The following is a 19,114-nucleotide window of genomic DNA, read 5'->3' on the forward strand; positions in this document are numbered from 1 at the left end:
CCACTGCAGACAGGGAACACCCCACAAGAGCTGCAGTGTAATTGTGTGACAGTTTTAAGGTCATCATACTACTTTTATTAAATGATTGCTGGCCTTTCTTTTAGCTTCATCATGTCTACATGAACATTGCAGATTATTGTACCGATTATACATACAGGGCTCTGTAATCTTTTCTATTTAAGAGCTGTTTAATAATTATGTGTTTGACCTTTAGGTCAGTCATTTATTATTGGCGTCACTGCTCAATGGCCTAACAGTGGCAACCTGGCAGTGGTGGGGCTTGAACCGGCAATAGTCCAGTACCTTAACCACTTAGCTACAACTGCCCTGAAATAGTAATCAGAAGGTTGTTGGTTTAAGCACCACCACCAAGCTGCCACTGTTAGGCCACTGAGCAAGATCCTTAACCCTCAACTGCACAGACTGTATTCAGCCATCATGATAAGTAAGTCACTTTGGGTAAAAGAGTCTGCTCAGTGCCTCATATGTAAAGGAATTCTATTCTTTTTTTGTTTGATTTAATTCAAAGGTGATTAAACTATAATAAAAACTAAATAATACTTTAATAATAATAATTATAATAATACTTAAATACTTTTTTTTCTACGACCGACTTCCAAATTCACAAGGTTGAGTATTTTGCATGTTGTTTGCATGTTTGACCAACAGATGTCACTATTACGCTGCGTTTCCAGCGTTTCGAGTCACTGATTCACTGAATCACTTTTCAAAGTGATTCATTAAAGTGATTCGAAGCTTCGTACATGATTCAGGTGAAAGTTCTCGCCTGTCTGTGATCATTACTCATTACTTTTAAAATAACAACCAATATATCTAATAACTATAAAGTCATAATTCATTTTATCAGGTACAAGACTCACCTACGAGACGAAGATCTACGTCCCAGTCAGCAGTCTGCACTTCAACTCTGTGTCTAACCATACACTAATGAGGCATAACATTATGGCCACCGACAGGTGAAGTGAATAACACTGATTACCTCTTAATCATGGCACCTGTTAGTGGGTGGGATATATTAGGCAGCGTAAGAAGGTGAACGAGTTTGACAAGGGCCAAATTGTGATGGCTAGACGACTGGGTCAGAGCATCTCCAAAACTGTTCCCGGTCTGCAGTGGTCAGTACCTATCAAAAGTCATCCAAGGAAATTTCAGTGGTAAACCGCCGACAGGGTCATGGGCAGCCAAGGCTCATTAATGCACATGGAAAGCGAAAGCTGGCCATGTGGTCAGATCCAACAGACGAGCTACTGTTTTGTAGCTGGTTCTGATAGAAAGGTGTCAAACAATGCGCCAACAAAAGCGCCAACAACGGGCGCGTGAGCGTCGGAACTGGACCACAGAGCAATGGAAGAAGGCGGCCTGGTCTGATGAATCACGTTTTCTTTTACATCACGTGGATGGCCGGGTGGGTGTGCTTCGCTTACCCAGGAACACATGGTACCAGGATGCACTATGGGAACAAGGCGAGCCGGCGGAGGCGGCGTGATGCTTTGGGCGATGTTCTGCTGGGAAACCATCTACCTAAGCATTGTTGCAGACCATGTACACCCTTTCATGGAAACGGTATTCCCTGATGGCTGTGGCCGAGTAGACTGGACGTAAACACACTTCGGGTGCATTTTCCATCATTGGTGAGTAGTATTGTGTATATGAAAATTTTTGTGAATATGAAATTCTTATATGAAATGGTCCGTGGTGCAATAAAGTTTGGGGACCGCTGATCTACACAACAGCCATGTTTCTACACTCACTGTCCATTTTATCAGCTCCACTTACCATATAGAAGCACTTTGTAGTTCTACAATTACTGACTGTAGTCTATCTGTTTCTTTACATACCTTTATAGCCTGCTTTCAACCTGTTCTTCAATGGTCAGGACCACCACAGAGCAGGTATTATTTAAGTGGTGGATCATTCTCAGCACTGACACTGACATGGTGGTGGTGTGTTAGTGTGTGTTGTGCTGGTATGAGTGGATCATACCGTGTCCACTCACTGTCCACTCTATTAAACACTCCTACACCTAGTTGGTCCACCTTGTAGATGTAAAGTCAGAGACGATGGCTTATCTATTGCTGCTGTTTGAGTCGGTCATCTTCTAGAATCTAGACCCCAGGTATGAGTGTCTGATCCACTCATACCAGCACAACACACACTAACACAGTCACTGCAGTGCTGAGAATGATCCACCAGCCAAATAATACCTGCTCTGTGGTGGTCCTGACCATTGAAGAACAGCATGAAAGGGGGTAACAAAGCGTGCAGATTAATAGTAGAACTACAATTTTTAATTGGTGGTTTTAATGTCATGGCTGATCGGTGTAAATAATAATAAACACACGACACATGTAGAACAGAAATGATGGAGCTTTTAATTTATGTAAAAAAATGCATTTACCCACTGAAGCAGAACATCTACCACTTATTTTTTCTTTGTGGAATATGTACGATCCGAGGCGACTTTTTCCAGCAAAATAATATTAACGAGCAAATAGACCGCAACTGCAACACAAAGTTAACGAACACAGCTAAGGACATACTGGAAACATAAAAAAAGGGAGTCGGGGGGAAGGACGGCATCAACGAGATAAGTGCAGTATGATCCGAATCCGAACCCTTCTTTTCAGTCTTTCTTTTTTAGTTTGTTTGTTTTTACTTTTTTTATCTCATCTTCCTTGGTTTGTTTGTGAGGAACCCCTTGGGTGTGGCGTATGCGCTCTACACATTTCATGCAAGCTCTGATGAAACGTTTGAATGAAGATTCCTCATCTTACGTATCCGTTATATGTCGAAAGAAAAAGAAAAGCTCTCGAGGAACACGTGAGGAACGTATGAATATGAAGGTTTTGACAGAAGTCCTCTTAATTATTAATAGTGTTTTCCTCGAGGAAGTAATTACATTCATTTCTATAAATGTACGAGTCCACGTGTTGAAAATAAAACGACTGCGATGAATGCCGATGACCTCACTTGGGCTCTTGTTTTTTTTACCCCGAATACCTGTGCCATGGAAAACATAAATACAGACAAATAATATTCTAAGATACACATGTACAACAGATTACTGCATATCTACTAAGGACTGGATTAGGTAGGTCAACATTGAGTGAGGCTTAGCTGCCATGATCGAGGAGAAACGCCCCCCCGTTCTACCTTTTGCCTAAGAGATTTGCGCTCGTTTTAGAAAAGGACATGGGGGGGCACGCAGATTTGCCACCGTGTGCGGGTTCACAGCTTTACGACCGACCAATCGGGCACTGTAGGCGAATTCTCTTTTGTAGGTGACCTCTTTTGTGACGTCTTTCCAAAACTGCCTTTAATCAATGTTGACGATGTCGAATTTACAATGCAAACCTAACTCTGCGAATGCTACGGTTGCGGTACACCATACCTCCCTTTGATGGGGGCATTTTCACACTTGGTTTGAAGGCTTGAGCCAGTATGCGGGTTGTATTTGAACCAGGAATATTGTCCGAGCCATGGTTCAGTTGCGCAACGCTGGTATTGCGCAACACTATAGTAAAAGCATTTAGCAGATGCTTTTATCCAAAGCGACTTACAATTATGACTGAACACAATTTTGAGCAATCGAGGGTTAAGGGCCTTGCTCAGGGGCCCAACAGTGGCAACTTGGTGGTAGTGAGGCTTGAACCGGCAACCTTTTGGTTACTAGTCCAGTGCCTTAACCACTGAGCTATCACTGCCCTTGTATAGCTCTAACACTAGTATTGCGCAATAGGGGACACTTGTAGCCTATTGGGTAGAGCTTTGGGAGATCAATCCAAAAATTGTGGGTTTGAAGCTACTGTTGGGCCCTTGAGCGAACCCCTCAACCCAGTAGGCTCCAGGCTCCTCGTACAATGACTGACCCTACACTCTGACCCCAGATTCCAAGCAATGTTTGGAATTTAGTAGACGCTTTAATCCAAAGCGACTTGCACTACTGTGACTGTACACTGTCCAAGCGATTGAGGGTTGAGGGCCTTGCTTAAGGGCCCAACAGTGGCAACCTGGCAGTAGTGAGGCTTAAATCAGTGACCTTTTGATTACTAGTCCAGTACCTTAACTACTAGACTACAAATGCCCCATTGACTTACGTTACAGTATACTGTCTAAGCAAGTGAGGGTTGAGAGTCTTTCTCGGAGGCCCAACAGTGGCAACCTGGCAGTAGTGGGGCTTGAATCAGCAACCTTCCGATTACTAACCCAGTACCTTAACCACTAGACTACAGATGCCCCGACAACTTACATTACAGTTACAGTATACGCAGTTGAGACTTGGGCCTTGCTCAAGGGCCCAACAGCAGCGACCTGGCAGTGGTGAGGCTTGAACCAGCAACCTTCTGATTACTAGCCCAGAACCCTTAACCACTAGGCTACGATTTGCCCTTAACTTGATGAAGTGTTTAAACTAAGGTGGCACATGCACACTGAGGGTGGGTAGGTGCGTGTTGTAGCCTAGTGGTTAAGGTACTGGGCTAGTAATCAGAAGGTTGCTGGTTCAAGCCCTTAACCCAGTAGGGTCCAGGCTCCTCGTACAATGGCTGACCCTATGCTCTGACCCCAGATTCCGAACAAGAAAAACCATTTCATTATACTGTACATTTGGCTCTCAAGAGATTGAGGGTTGAGAGCTTTGCTTAGGGGCCCAACAGTGTAAATTCGGCAGTAGTGGGGCTTAAACCAGCAACCTTCTGATTACTAGCCCAGTACCTTAACCACTAGACTACAAATGCCCAATGCCTTACATTACAGTGACAGTATACAGTCTAAGCAATTAAGTGTTAAGGGCCTTGCTCAAGGGCCCAACAGTGGCAATTTGGCAGTAGTGGGGCTAGAACCAGTGACCTGATTACTAGCCCAGTACCTTAACCACTAGGCTACGATTTGCCCTTAAATTGATGGTGTTTAAACTAAGGTGGCACATGCACACTGAGGGCGGGTAGACGTGTAATCATAAGGTTGCTGGACTACAAATGCCCAACAACTTACATTACAGTATACAGTCTAAGCAATTGAGAGTTAAGGGCCTTGCTTAAGGGCCCAACAGTGGCAATTTGGCAGTAGTGGGGCTTGAACCAGCGACCTGATTACTAGCCCAGTACCTTAACCACTAGGGCTACAGCTTCCCCATTTAAAACACATACCTACCCGACCTCAGTGTGCATGTGCCACCTTAGTTTAAAAACTTACTAGTAATCAAAAGGTCACCGATTCAAGCCCCACCTCTGCCACGTTGCTGATGTTGGGCCCTTGAGCAAAGCAAGGCCCTTAACCCTCAAATGCTCAGACTGTATACTGTTTATACTGTAATTGTAATGCAAGTCGCTTTGGATAAAGGTGTCCGCTAAATGGCAACACACACGCCCGGACGTACTCGGGGGTCTCCGGAACAGAAGTGCAAGTGTGAAAACCCCCTTAAAAAAAAAGGACGTGACCTGCAAATACAGGAATGTTTAGAAATTACCTGCAGCTTCGAATTTAAAACCGACTTGTTAGATTTCCCGCCAGCTTTTACGTTTATCTGTTTATAAGAATGCAAAATCCACGTCCGGATCTCTCCAGAGGTAGAAGAGATGAAGGACCACAGGACTTCTTGCTAAGTTTGATCTAAAATACATCTTAGTTAAGTATACTATATCAATATATGTATGCTGTCTGTGAGTACTTAAATATTTAGTTAAAAAGGTCTCTCATTTACTCTCCCGCTGCCTGCTTCTAATTCGTCTCCTCCCGACAGCCTCGCGTCATCCTTCTCTGCAAATCATGCACATGCCTCCGTTTGCGACCGTCATTCGTCTTCAAAATGTCACTCCACAGCACTTACGTTGCTGCCGTTTCGCATCCCAGTTTGGCACTGAACGGATAACCTCGGTTTTAATAGGGTGGGTTCGACTAAGGAGGAACGAGGTGAGGTCTGAACGATGAGACTGGGCAGCCCTAATTGGGGGTGTCCCTCTCTGCTGCGGCGGGAACGGCCCCGAGCTCCACTCCGTCGTCCGCCTTGAGCCGTTTGGAGTCGGGCTGCTCTAGCTGGTCGCCGTTTTGACGTTTGGTGGGCAGAGATGCCGAGGCGGAGGCGTGGGTGGCCAGCATGTGAAGAGGACTGGCAACTGGGGACACAAAGAACAGAAGAGACACAAAAAAAAAAACATTTTAATGTGTGTCATGTAGAACTTATTGTTAACCGGACCCCACCCACATAGTCCGGTCATCCCGCCCTAGCAGACACGGTAGCCAATTAGAATCTGCTGCAGGCGCTGTAAATTGTGCCCGCTAGATGGCGCCCAGCCGACCGGTAAAAGCTCGATTCCAAAGCGACTTACAGTAGTTCCACAGTATACTGTCTAAGCACTTGAGGGCCTTGCTTAAGGGCCCAACAGCAGCAATTACTAGTCCAGTACCTTAACCACTAAGCTACAACTGCCCCATGGACTTACATTACAGTTAGAGTATACAGTCTGAGCACTTGAGGGTAAAGGGCCTTGTCTAAGGGCCCAACCGCAGCAACCTGGCAGTGGTGGGGCTGGAAACAGCAACCTTCTGATTACTAGTCCAGTACCTTAACCACTAGGCTACAACTGCCCCACTGACTTACATTACCGTTACAGTACACAGTCTGAGCACTTGAGGGTTAAGGGCCTTGCTCAAGGGCCCAACAGCAGCAATGTGGCACTGGTGGGGCTTGAACCAGCAACCTTTTGATTACTTAACCGCTAGGCTACAACTGCCCCAGCGACTTACATTACAGTTACAGTATACACAGTCTAAGCAATTGAGGGTTAAGGGCCTTGCTGGCAGTGGTGGGGCTTGAACCAGCAACCTTCTGATTACTAGTCCAGTACCTTAACCACTAGGCTACAACTGGCCCAATGACTTACATTACAGTTACAGTATACAGTCTAAGCAATTGAGTGTTAAGGGCCTTGCTCAAGGGCCCAAAAGCAACAACCTGGCAGTTACCAGCAGGTCCGTTACCTGTATTTGTTGATCCTTGGATGGCAGACACCACATGCGTGCCGTTCTGTGTGATGGCCTTAACGGGAAGCTGATGCTGCCCCAGGGGGGCCTGCTGCACTATGGTGACTGTCTGGATCGGAGTGGCTTGGGACGTCTGAAGAACGCGAGTGACTCCGCCTATAGAGGCTGTTGTGATGGCTGGCACGGGTTCTACTTTCACTGAAAGGAGGAGGAAGGAAAGTGAAATGAGAGGTTTTGTAGCAGCTATGTCTGTCTGTCTGCCTATCCTTCTGTCTATCTGCCTGTCTGTCTGTCCATCTATCTATCTATCTATCTATCTGTCTGTATATCTATCCATCTGCATTTCTGTCTGTATATCTAGCCATCTGTCTGTCTATATCTGTTTATCTGTCTATCCATGTGTTTATCTATGTTTATCTATCTGTCTGTCTATCCTTCTGTATGTCTATCTAGCCGTCTGTCTATGTCTGTCTGTCTATATCTGTTTATCTGTCTGTCTTTTGGTCTATCTATCTGTTTATCTATCTGTCTATCTAACTGTCTATCTGCATGTCTGTCTGTCTATCTAATTGTCTGTCTATCTATCGGTCTGTCTGTCTGTGTATCTAGCAGTCTATCTATCTGTCTGTCTGTCAATCTATCTAATTGTCTGTCCATCTGTCGGTCTGTCTATCTATCTGTTGTCTGTATCTGTCTGTCTCTATCGGTCTGCCTATCGATCTGTTTATCTATCCATCTATCTAGCCGTCTGTTTGTCTATCTACATGTTTGTCTGTCTATCTATCTGTCTTTCTGTCTATCAATTGGTCGGTCTATCTATCCGTCTCTGTCTGTCTGTCTGTCACTTTGGATATTTAATACACTTCCAGTGCACGAACGCCTCGGCTCACCTTTAACTTCTTGCCGTTCTCCGTTCTCCTGCGGCTCTGTCTTCGACTCCTCCGCTGCGCGTGCGTTGGCTGTGGCGAAGCCGGCGACGGCAGTGACCGAGACGGCGGGGATCTGGTGCACCACGTGGAGCGTCTGCATAATAGGCTGCTGGGAGTTGGAGGTGGTGACCGGTGCGGCCACGGCGTAGTTGACCGGTTTGAGGTTCTGGGGGAGCCCTCGCTGGACGGTGATCAGAACAGGCTGGCTGGTTACTGCAAAAAAGAAACGATGAACAAATGGCAGGAAGTTACTACTACTAGTTACAATGTTACTATGGTTGTGCTAGGACAACTGGCCACTTGTGTGACAGGTTTCCAGACATCCCAAGTGTCCCGGAAGTTCCGGGAGTCTCCCGCATATACATAGCGGCTCCCTGATGCCCACAAGTCAGATAAAATCTCCCGGAATATAGAACGAGCGGCCAAGAGCGACACACACACATGCACGCAGGCGACACAGACTTTTTTCCCCGATCGCGTATTAAATCCGTTATCTGATATACAATCTATGTAGGCACTATGTAGGGAACACAAATTCATATCTAAAATACTGTCTAGTGCACTATGTAGGGAACACAAATTCATATCTAAAATACTGTCTAGTGCACTGTGTAGGGAACACAAATTCATATCTAAAATACTGTCTAGTGCACTGTGTAGGGAACATAAATCAATAGTCTATTATACTGTCTAGTGCACTATGTAGGGAACATAAATCCGTTATCTGATATACAATCTAGTGCACTGTGTAATAAACACAAATCATCATCTAGTTATACTGTCTAGTGCACTATGTAGTGAACATAACTCAGTTATCTGATATACAATTTAGTGCACTATGTAGGGAACATAATTAATTATGTAATACACTATCTAGTGCACTATGTAAGGAACACAAATCATCATCTAGTTATACTTTCTAGTGCACTATGTAGTGAACATAAATGCATTATCCAATACACCAACTAGTGCACTATGTAGGGAACATAAATCAGATATCTGATATACAATTTAGTGCACTATGTAGGGAACATAATTAATTATGTAATACACTATCTAGTGCACTATGTAAGGAACACAAATCATCATCTTGTCATGCTTTCTAGTGCACTATGTAGTGAACATGAATGCGTTATCTAATACACTATCTAGTGCACTATGTAGGGAACACAAATCCATGATCTGATATACAATCTAGTGCACTGTGTAGGGAACATAAACCAATTGTCTAATTCACTATCTAGTGCACTACGTAGGGAACATAAATTCATATCTAAAATACTATCTAGTGCACTATGTAGGGAACACAAATTCATATCTAAAATACTGTCTAGTGCACTATATAGGGAACATAAATCTATTATCTTTCACACTATCTAGTGCACTATGTAGTACACATTAATGTGTTTGTGACGCGAACAGTTAGCTTAGTAGCTCAGTTAGCAGCTCCTAAAAGTTCAGTTATTACCCATATCCTTAGGTGTGTGCAAGAGGTTTTTTAGCTTCGTTTTGTTTGTTTTTTTGGGCTGACCCAGGGCAGCGAGATTATGGAGCCTATGCGGGTCTGGTGCCCTTTTTGAATTGCAGTAAGGCTTCAAGCTCACCTGTCGTGTTCTGGGCGAAGCGAGCCTCTTGTATGACGGCTAATTTGGGCTGAACCGCGGCTGCTGGAGTAGAGACGGGGGCGGGCGAGGGCTCGGTGTCTGGGGGAACGGGCGAACCTTCTCGCGACAGACTGTCCGGAGTCTGGACGCCGCTGGAGTGAGCCGACAACGCCCCCATGTGGTTAGGAGAGGCCGGGGCGCTCCTGCACAAAATACATAAATATAAGAAGAAGAAAAAACGACATTTGATCTGTGACGTGTTCGGAGTTTCGGTGTGTTGAGGTTTGTATACCGGGACGACTGAGGGCCGAGCGGGGTCCTGAAGCAGGGGACGCCGCGTGGCCTTCGTTTGCGGAAGGCCTGATCGACGAGCTTGCCCTCCGTTGAGGGGTCTATCCTCCAGAACGAGCCTTTACCAGGCTCTTCTTGGGATCGGGGCACTTTGATGAAGTAGCGGTTTAAAGACAGGTTGTGCCGAATAGAGTTCTGGGGGGAGAAAAATAGACGTTTTTGTGACACTAGAATAATTCCCAACATTTAAAAATGTCACTTGGCCTATCCATGTGTTTGTCTGTCTGTCTATCTATCCTTCTGTCTGTCTATCCTTCTGTCTGTCTATCCTTCTGTCTGTTTATTTATCTGCCTATCTGTCTTTCTATCTGTCTGTATGTCTATCTAGTCGTCTGTCTGTCTGTCTGTCTGTTCTTCGGTCTATCCATGTGTTTATCTGTCTGTCTATCCTTCTATCTAACTGTCTATCTGCATGTCTGTCTATCTAATTGTCTGTCTATCTATCGGTCTGTCCACCTGTCTGTCTATCTGTGTATCTAGCCGTCTATCTATCTGTCTGTCAATCTATCTAATTGTCTATCTAATTGTCTGTCCATCTATCTATCTGTCTGTCTATCTATCTATCTGTCTGTCTATCTGTCTGCCTATCGATCTGTTTATCTATGTCTATCTAGCCGACTATCTGTCTGTCTATCTATATGTTTATTTGTCTATCTATATGTTTATTTGTCTATCTATATGTTTATCAGTCTATCAATCTATCTGTATCAATCGGTCTGTCTGTCTGTCTATTTGTCTATCTATCTGTCTGTCTGTCTATAAAAATGTCACTTAAATTAATTAAATTAGTAAAAAAGAAATACTAACCTGCCAGCCTTTGTCTGCGGTTCTATAATAGGGATAGTTTTTAGTTATGTGGGTATATATTCCGTTCAGAGTGAGCTGTTTATCCGGGGCCATTGTGATTGCTTGGACGATTAGTTGTGCATAAGAATAAGGCGGTTTCGAGTCATCCTATCAAACACACAAAGAAAAAAACAACATGTACACATCAAATTGTACTCAAATGGATATGGCTGATCTGTGTCTAGTTTGAAAGCACAAATGAAGGCAGAGAACCACACTGGCCGACCACAGTGGACCACAAGACCTTCTGCACAAGCCGTCGTGAACGTCTCTCACGGTCTCGTACCTTTGGACTGTCTCCTCCAGAGGCGTCCTTGTCGTTTTCAGATTGCGAGTTGTCCCCTATGAGCTCGGCCGTGAGTCCCCGGCCCATCCTGTAACTGGACAGCCCCGCTCCTCGAGGGCTGGACGGACACGAATTCGCGGCGCTGGGAAGAGACACAGAGACAGAATGATCAAAAATAATCATCAACACTGCAGACTCGATAACTACAGGGTTCCAAACCTCCTCTGGCATTAACATCGGCATGAAGAAACTGTGCGCTGGGAGCTTCATGGCATAAGCCTTACATCAGCAAGGGTGGAAAGCACTCTGCCACTGGACTCTGAAGCAGTGAAAACTTGAAGAATCCACTGCTGGCAGGTCAAAAGAAGCAGACGGCAACTACCCATATCCGGAGTGGGCATATGCTAGCCCGCAGCTCTCCTTGTCGAAGTCGCGCCCAGCTCACCGATCTCGGCGCTGGTGTGCTAGCGGAATATCCAATGCAACTAAAATTCGATCTATGGTGGTAGCTCAGTGGTTAAGGACGTGGACAAGAAGACGGGTGCTGGTTCAAGCCCCACCGCCGTCAGCTTGCCAGTGTTGGGTCCATGAGCACGGCCCTTAACGCCCAACTGCTCACAATTGTAAAATGCAATGTAATGTAATGTACTGGCAACATTTGATTAACAGACAAACTAGCGTCAGCCGCTCAGGTGGCGCAGCGGTAAAAACACGCGCTGCAACCAGAGCTGGATTCCGGATACATGGTATCGAATCCAGCTCTGCCTCGAGGCCGAGTGGCTACATGAACAACGACTGGCCGGTTGTTCAGTTGGGGGGTGGGACAAGGGGCCGGATGTGGGTCTCTCTCTGTCAGAATGGTGCAGTTACGACCTCTGCCGGCTGATTAGAGGCGCCTACACGGAGATGAGGAAGGAGTGCTCTTAGAATGTGTCTCTCCACATGCAACGCTAGGTGGCGCAACACTCGTCAACGTGTAGGTGAAAAAAATGCAGGCGGATGCTGCTCATGTTTCGGAGGGGATATGGGTTAGCTTCGGTCTCCTCGGCATTGGCAGAGAGGAAGCACGATGCAAACTAGTGAGCTCTGCTACCGGCAGGTTGGGCGCCTGTACGGACATTGAATGGCTCGTCTGTCGGATTGGATTCCTCATAACTAATGATGGCTGATAGATGGCGCCTGCATAGGAACGGGGGATGATGGAGATTGGTGTGTGACTCTCCATATGCAAGGCCGAGCCTCATATGAACACGCCTAGTGCAGAAAATGTCGGAGATGCGGGGGTTGTGAATTATTGGTAGGACATAATCTTGACCGATGTACCTGATTGTCCCTGTAGGAGACGGAAGTGGACTCATTAGATGGGCGATATTGTCTGGAATGTTGATGGTCAGGGGCGAAATCTGGGGCTGGATCGCCTTCACGGGCGACTCCGGGTTGTTCCTTCGATCCTTCTTGCCACTGGACAGGGCGGTGAACGTTATCTTGATGTTTGTGCTGGGGAAGCGGAACGTGCACCTATAAAACAGACAAGAGAAAAAAAATATGAATACACGCTTGATCTCCGAGAGCCAGACGGTGAACGTTGTGTTATGGTGCATCCAAATCTGAGGGAAAAACATCTGAACAGAAATATCTGCCAAGTAAACAAGGCACTGACCCAATTACTGGGGAGTAACATAACCCACAAGCATGTGTGGTTTAAATATGGAGAGCAGCATGACCAGCTTACATAAGGCGTACTACCATTTATTAATGCATTGGATATATTTAAACCTGTGCTATATGGCCAGATGAGACCAAATGTCCAAAAAGGGGATTATGACCACCTTCCTAATAATATTGCTGCCAAAACAGCCCTGACCCGTCGAGGCATGGACTCCACTAGACCCCTGAAGGTGTGCTGTGGTATGTGGCACCAAGATGTCAGCAGCAGATCCTTTAACTCCTGTAAGTTGTGAGGTGGGGTCCATGGATCGGACTCGTTTGTCCAGCACGTCCCACAGACGCTCGATTGGACTGACATCTGGGGAATTTTTTCTTTGCGGCAGGGCGCATCATCCTGCTGAAAGAGGAATAGCGTTTCCATGAAAGGGTGGACACGGTCTGCAACAGTGCTTAGGTAGGTCGTACGTGTCAAAGTAACATCCACATGGATGGAAGGACCCAAGGTTTCCCAGCAGAACGTCGCCCAAAGCATCACACTGCCTCTCCCGGCTCGCCTTCTTCCCACAGTGCATCCTGGTGCCGTGTGTTCCCCAGGTAAGCGACTCATCAGACCAGGCCACCTTCTTCCATTTCTCCGTGGTCCAGTTTCGGTGGTGGACGGGGGTCAGCATGGGCACCCTGACTGGTCCGCGGCTATGCAGCCCCATACGCAACAGACTGTGATGCTCTGTGTATTCTGATACCTTTCTATCAGGTAGGGCAGCGGTAGCTCAGCGGTTAAGGATAAGGTTAAGGTTCTGGACTAGTAACCAGGAGGTTGTCGGTTCAAGCCCCACCACCGCCAAGTTGCCACTGTTGGGCCCCTGAGCAAGGCCCTTAACCCTCAATTGCTCAAAATTGTGTTGTCATAATTGTAAGTCGCTTTGGACAAAAAAAAGCGTCTGCTAAATGCCAAAAATGTAAATGTATCACAACCAGCATTAACTTCTTCAGCAATCTGAGCTACAGTAGCTCGTCTGTTGGACCTTGGCCTTGGCCGCCCATTACCACTGTTCCTTCCTTGGACCACTTTTGATAGATACTGACCACTGCAGACCGGGAACACCCCACAAGAGCTGCAGTTTTGGAGATGCTATGACCCAGTCGTCTAGCCATCACAATTCACATCTCTATAAACTGGCTAATACATCCCACCCACTAACAGGAGCCGTGACGAAGAGATAATCAGTGTTATGCCTGGTCAGTGTACAGTACATCTTAGTTATATGTTATATTTTTTCCCTCAATTAACATGTCGCCAATGTCCTATTGCCCTCACGACCTCTGGATCTATGATATTTGATGCCGTTTGACCTTCAAAACATCAAATATGCCTCTGGCATGATGCTGGACAAAACACAATGATGCAAAACGTCAAACGTGGCTGTTCCGCTTTAACACATGCAGCATTAAGGCACTAAACTTGATACTGTGTATTGTTACTTAACCACTTTACACCCCCACCCGTCCCCAAACCTGGTAACGTATTTCTCAGTTTCTTTGATGTTGGTTTTGGTTTTGTCTGTTTAACAGGCATGATGAATGAAAACAAAACCGCTGCATCTGCGTGCACGCTTCTGGCTGCTGGTGACTCAGCGATGTACTTTGTTACAGATTGAGCAGCATTTTTCAATGAGGTTTTAATAACAAAAACAGCCTGTGCAGATTGATTTTACATTATTTTTCTTTATTAGTTCCATGCCACATACTGCTATGTTGTCACGTATTCGCTCATATACAAAGGTTTTGTCCTAAAGTATTTTTTTTTTCATTAAGTGCACACTCAGCAAGATGTGGTTTTATCAGAATATATTTATTACACATGAAGCAGATAAGCAGAAGTGGATTTCTGTGAAGATCATTTTCTTATTTATTTATTATTCACTACTGTCTGCATCAAATACCACAGAAACCACGAGTGAACTGAATGGTTCGATTTCAAAAAGAAAGCAATCCATGATGGTCCTCCCTTAATGTTTTAAGCTTTAAACCAATCCAACTAACTAGCAGTTGAATCGGCACCCTAATTATTTCCGCTCGGGTGGCGCAGCGGTAAAAACACACACTGACACCGGAGCTGGGATCTCGAATACATCGTATCGAGTCTGAGCGGCCACATGAACAACGATTGGCCTGTTGTTCAGATAGGGGTGGGATATTAAAGTCGGATGGGGTCTCTCTCTCTCTCTCTCTCGTAACTAATGCAACTACGACCTCTGCTGGCTGACTGATGGCGCCTGCACAGAGATGAGAAAAGAGTGCTCTCGGGGTGTGTCTCTCCGTACACAACGCTGAGCTGCACTGCACTGCACTCGTTAAAAGTGTAGGTGATGAGATGCATACGGCTGCTGCCCACGTGTCGGAGGGGGCGTGGGTTAGCTTCGTTCTCCTCGATCGGAGCGGGGATCGGCATTGGAGAGAAAGCATGACGCAATTGGGCAATTGGATGCGCTAAAAAGGGAGGAAAAAGGGAGAAAATGCATAAACAAAAATAATAATAAAAATAAATAAATAAATAAATCCAACAGTAGCCAAGACCTTTTATCGCAGGTCGTGATTCCATTAATCAAGTGGCACAGGAGCCACAAATCTCAAATGTCAAAGCTTTGAATTAAGCAATCTGGCTGCTACAACTTGGTCCTCGCTTACCAACCATGCATTTAAAAAAAAAAAAATTGAGAGAGAACAGAACTGTGGGAAAAAAGAAAGTAATTATACACCGATCAGCCATAACATTAAAACCACCTCCTTGTTTCTATTTTATCAGCTCCACTTACCATATAGAAGCACTTTGTAGTTCTACAATTACTGACTGTAGTCCATCTGTTTCTCTGCATGCTTTGTTATCCCCCTTTCATGCTGTTCTTCAATGGTCAGGACCGCCACAGAGCATTCTCAGCACTGCAGTGACACTGACATGGTGGTGGTGTGTTAGTGTGTGTTGTGCTGGTATGAGTGGATCAGACACAGCAGCGCTGCTGGAGTTTTGAAACACCTCACTGTCACTGCTGGACTGAGAATAGTCCACCGACCAAAAATATCCAGCCAACAGCGCCCTGTGACCACTGATGAAGCGATCGTCTCTGACTTTACATCTACGAGGTGGACCAACTAGGTAGGAGTGTCTAATAGAGTGGACAGTGAGTGGACACGGTATTTAAAAACTCCAGCAGCACAACACACACTAACACACCACCACCATGTGAGTGTCACTGCAGTGCTGAGAATGATCCACCACCCGAATAATATCTACTCTGTGGTGGTCCTGACCATTGAAGAACAGGGTGAAAGCAAGCTATAAAAAAAAAAGCATGTAGAGAAACAATACAAACAGTGTGTGTAGAAACAAGGAGGTGGTTTTAATGTTATGGCGCAAATGTAAATAAAATACATCAGTGACTGACTATGGGACAGTGGTAGCTTAGTGGGTAGAGCTTTGGGCTATCAACTGAAAGGTTGAAAGGTAGAGAGTTTAAATCCCAGCTCTGCCATGCAGCCACTTTTGGGCCCTTGAGCAAGGCTCTTAACCCTCTCTGCTCCAAGGGTGGCGTACAATGGCTGCTCCTGCGCTCTGACCCCAGCTTCCAAACAACATGTATAAACAAATATGTATATCAACAAATATGAGAGATCCACACATCAGGTGGTGAAGGGGTTGAGACAGGGCGTTGCCTGTAATTAGTCAGATTCAGTCATGTTATAAAAATGAGACAACCGGGTTACACAGATTCGCACCAGATTACTGTATTTGATTCGTTTTTAATTAGGGTGTGAAATGCACCCAGGGGGTGAGATTACTGGTCTTGCTGCAGTGTAGCCACAAATGCATGCAGATGCAAAAAAGTGACATGAGACATATTCTCAGCTGTGTTTAGCATCTTTCACATGTTGGAGGGATGTCGCCTTTTATTAAGTACCGGTGGGTGATTTTTGTTTGTCCTATTCCACATGTCGTGTGTAGAACTTGGTTATACTGGTTTCACTTTTAAACTTGCGTTATAGCTCGGGGTGCTGACAAATTATGAGAATCAGCTTTTCCGAGAGTCTAAAACGCTTATCGTGGAAAAAAAAAAGCTAAGCGTGGGCGCCCAGGTGGCACACCAGCACCGAGTTTCTGAACTCGGTGCTGCCACCGGTCGGGCATAATTGGCAGTGCCTGCAGCAGATACAAAAAACCGATCTGACTGTAGTCCATCTGTTTCTCTGCATGCTTTGTTAGCCCTCTTTCATGCTGTTCTTCAATGGTCAGGACCCCCACAGGACCACTACAGATCAGGTATTATTTAGGTGGTGGTGTGTTAGTGTGTGTTGTGCTGGTATGAGTGGATCAGACACACCTCACGGTCACTGCTGGACTGAGAATAGTCCACCAACCAACCCCGTGGGCAGCGTCCTGTGACCACTCGTGAAGATCTAGAAGATGACCAACTCAAACTCAAACAGCAGCGATCGTCTCGGACTTCACATCTACAAGGTGGACCAACTAGGTAGGAGTGTCTAATAGAGTGGACAAAACTCCAGCAGCGCTGCTGTGTCCGATCCACTCATACCAGCACAACACACACTAACACACCACCACCACCACGTGTGGTCAGTGTCAGTGCAGAGCTGAGAATGACCCACCACCCAAATAATACCTGCTCTGTAGTGGTCCTGGCCATTGAAGAACAGAGTATGTAGAGAAACAGGTGGACTACAGTCAGTAATTGTAGAACTACAAAGTGCTTCTATGTGGTAAGCGGGGCTGATAAAATGGACTGCAGTTCCACTGGACCATGGAACGCATTGACGGGTTTCCTATACATCCGTACGGGGGAAAAATACCTTGAAACTCAACGCCACTCCCAGAACCAATCGAGGTCGAGTTTCAAGGTACCAATGAAATGTATATGGTCTGCTTTGCATGCTCCAGTTGCTTTAAGGCATGACTTCGAGTCAGTACATGATATTACTTTGATCTTATGGGTCTCTTCTGCAGATTTTAAAGACATTATATGCCTAGAAATATGATCATTTATTAACATGTTCATATCAGGATGTAGTGAAGTCCAGATGATGAGCTGTAATGGTAATCAAAGGGTTAAAAAACAGGATGTTGCATGGAGCTTGTTCGATTTGTGTTATCTATTTAATAAATGAGTAAATAAACGTATTAAAAAATAAAAAAGGTAAACAAATCTGTGGAGATCTGTAATAGATGAGAATGATGTTGTGCATGGAAGCGAATGAATGACGGCAGGTGAACGCTGTTAGCCGGCATGCTAACCATGCTAACAGCTACTGCGGAAACAGAAGAGACGCGTGATGGTCCAAACCAACACGTGCTGCCTCACAAAACAAAACACAACCCTGGCAGCGCGACAACTGATCCATGCACTTAGGAATACGGGGTTCTTCTGGACGAAATATGAACACGGTTGTACTTACACTCGGGGCAGCTGCAGAGGAGGAGCCCCGCGTCTCTGAAACACCCCGTCCACGAACACCCCGTTTTTACCCAGGCAGCGCAGGTAGAAATCTCCGCCGCCGGCACCGTCCTCTCCCGCGGTGAAAATCTCCAGGTGCCGCCGGGAGATGAAGCTCGAGTGGCCCATGCTGACGTCAACCGAGCCCTGGGATGAATTGCGGCCTATCGTCACCGAGCGCTTCTTCATCAGGTATTCGAATTCTCGGCCCTCCAGCCGGGCCACCGCAGACCCCGCCGCCCCGCTCCCCGCCATCTTTTCTTCACAGCTGAGACTTCCAACGATTAAAAGATACAGAATTTGACCAGGACAAGGACACGCGGTGTGTCTCTTCGTTGCGCTCGAACGGAATTGTCCTTTTTTTAATTTGGCTTTGGTTGGGGGGGGTCGAATTGAAAGATTAAAAATGAAACCCAGGCGAGCGCCAGCGCGGGGACAGCGGCTCCAACCCACCGCCGCAACAGAGAGAAAGAGGACACCATCAAACCCAACCAAACAAACCGTCGGGGCGGGGCTAAGCACGATCGACACCTGGGAGAGCCAATCAGATCTCGGATTACGTATTGGACGCTGCATTTCACCGGTTAACTGCAGAGACGCGAGTCTGTAACGTGTATAATGTGTATAAGTTAGGTTGCACGGTGAGCCTGACACGCATGTTAATACAGTAGTGTGCTGTGTTGTGCTGTGCTGGAGTGCTTGAACTGATTGCAGGAATTTGGAACAATATCATAGTTTTAAAAAACATAGTCTGTGGGTATACAATTACTGACTTACATTAACAGCAATCAGCAGGTTTGAAGGTTAAGGGCCTTGCGCAGGGGTCCAATGGTAGCAGCTTGGTAATGGCAGGGCTTGAACTGTCAACCTTCTTATTACTAGTCCAGTACATAAACCACAGCCTATCTGCTGCTTTAGACCTCT

At 45.8% G+C, this 19,114-nt stretch overlaps 1 protein-coding gene across 1 annotated transcript; it reads right to left on the bottom strand.

Moving 5' to 3' along the window:
* Nucleotides 1–2,370: 2,370 nt before the first annotated feature.
* On the bottom strand, nucleotides 2,371–18,671 carry foxk2a (forkhead box K2a). The gene is made up of 9 exons (XM_063002789.1): nucleotides 18,153–18,671; nucleotides 12,342–12,536; nucleotides 11,019–11,160; nucleotides 10,694–10,840; nucleotides 9,828–10,021; nucleotides 9,536–9,738; nucleotides 7,893–8,144; nucleotides 7,000–7,200; nucleotides 2,371–6,134 (listed from the first exon to the last, which is right to left on the bottom strand). The coding sequence occupies exons 1-9, from the start codon at nucleotides 18,443–18,445 to the stop codon at nucleotides 5,962–5,964; spliced, it is 1,800 nt and encodes a 599-aa protein (XP_062858859.1). The 5' UTR covers nucleotides 18,446–18,671; the 3' UTR covers nucleotides 2,371–5,961.
* Nucleotides 18,672–19,114: the final 443 nt, after the last annotated feature.

Source organism: Trichomycterus rosablanca, chromosome 10 (assembly GCF_030014385.1).
Source record: "Trichomycterus rosablanca isolate fTriRos1 chromosome 10, fTriRos1.hap1, whole genome shotgun sequence".
Classification (NCBI taxonomy): domain Eukaryota; kingdom Metazoa; phylum Chordata; class Actinopteri; order Siluriformes; family Trichomycteridae; genus Trichomycterus; species Trichomycterus rosablanca.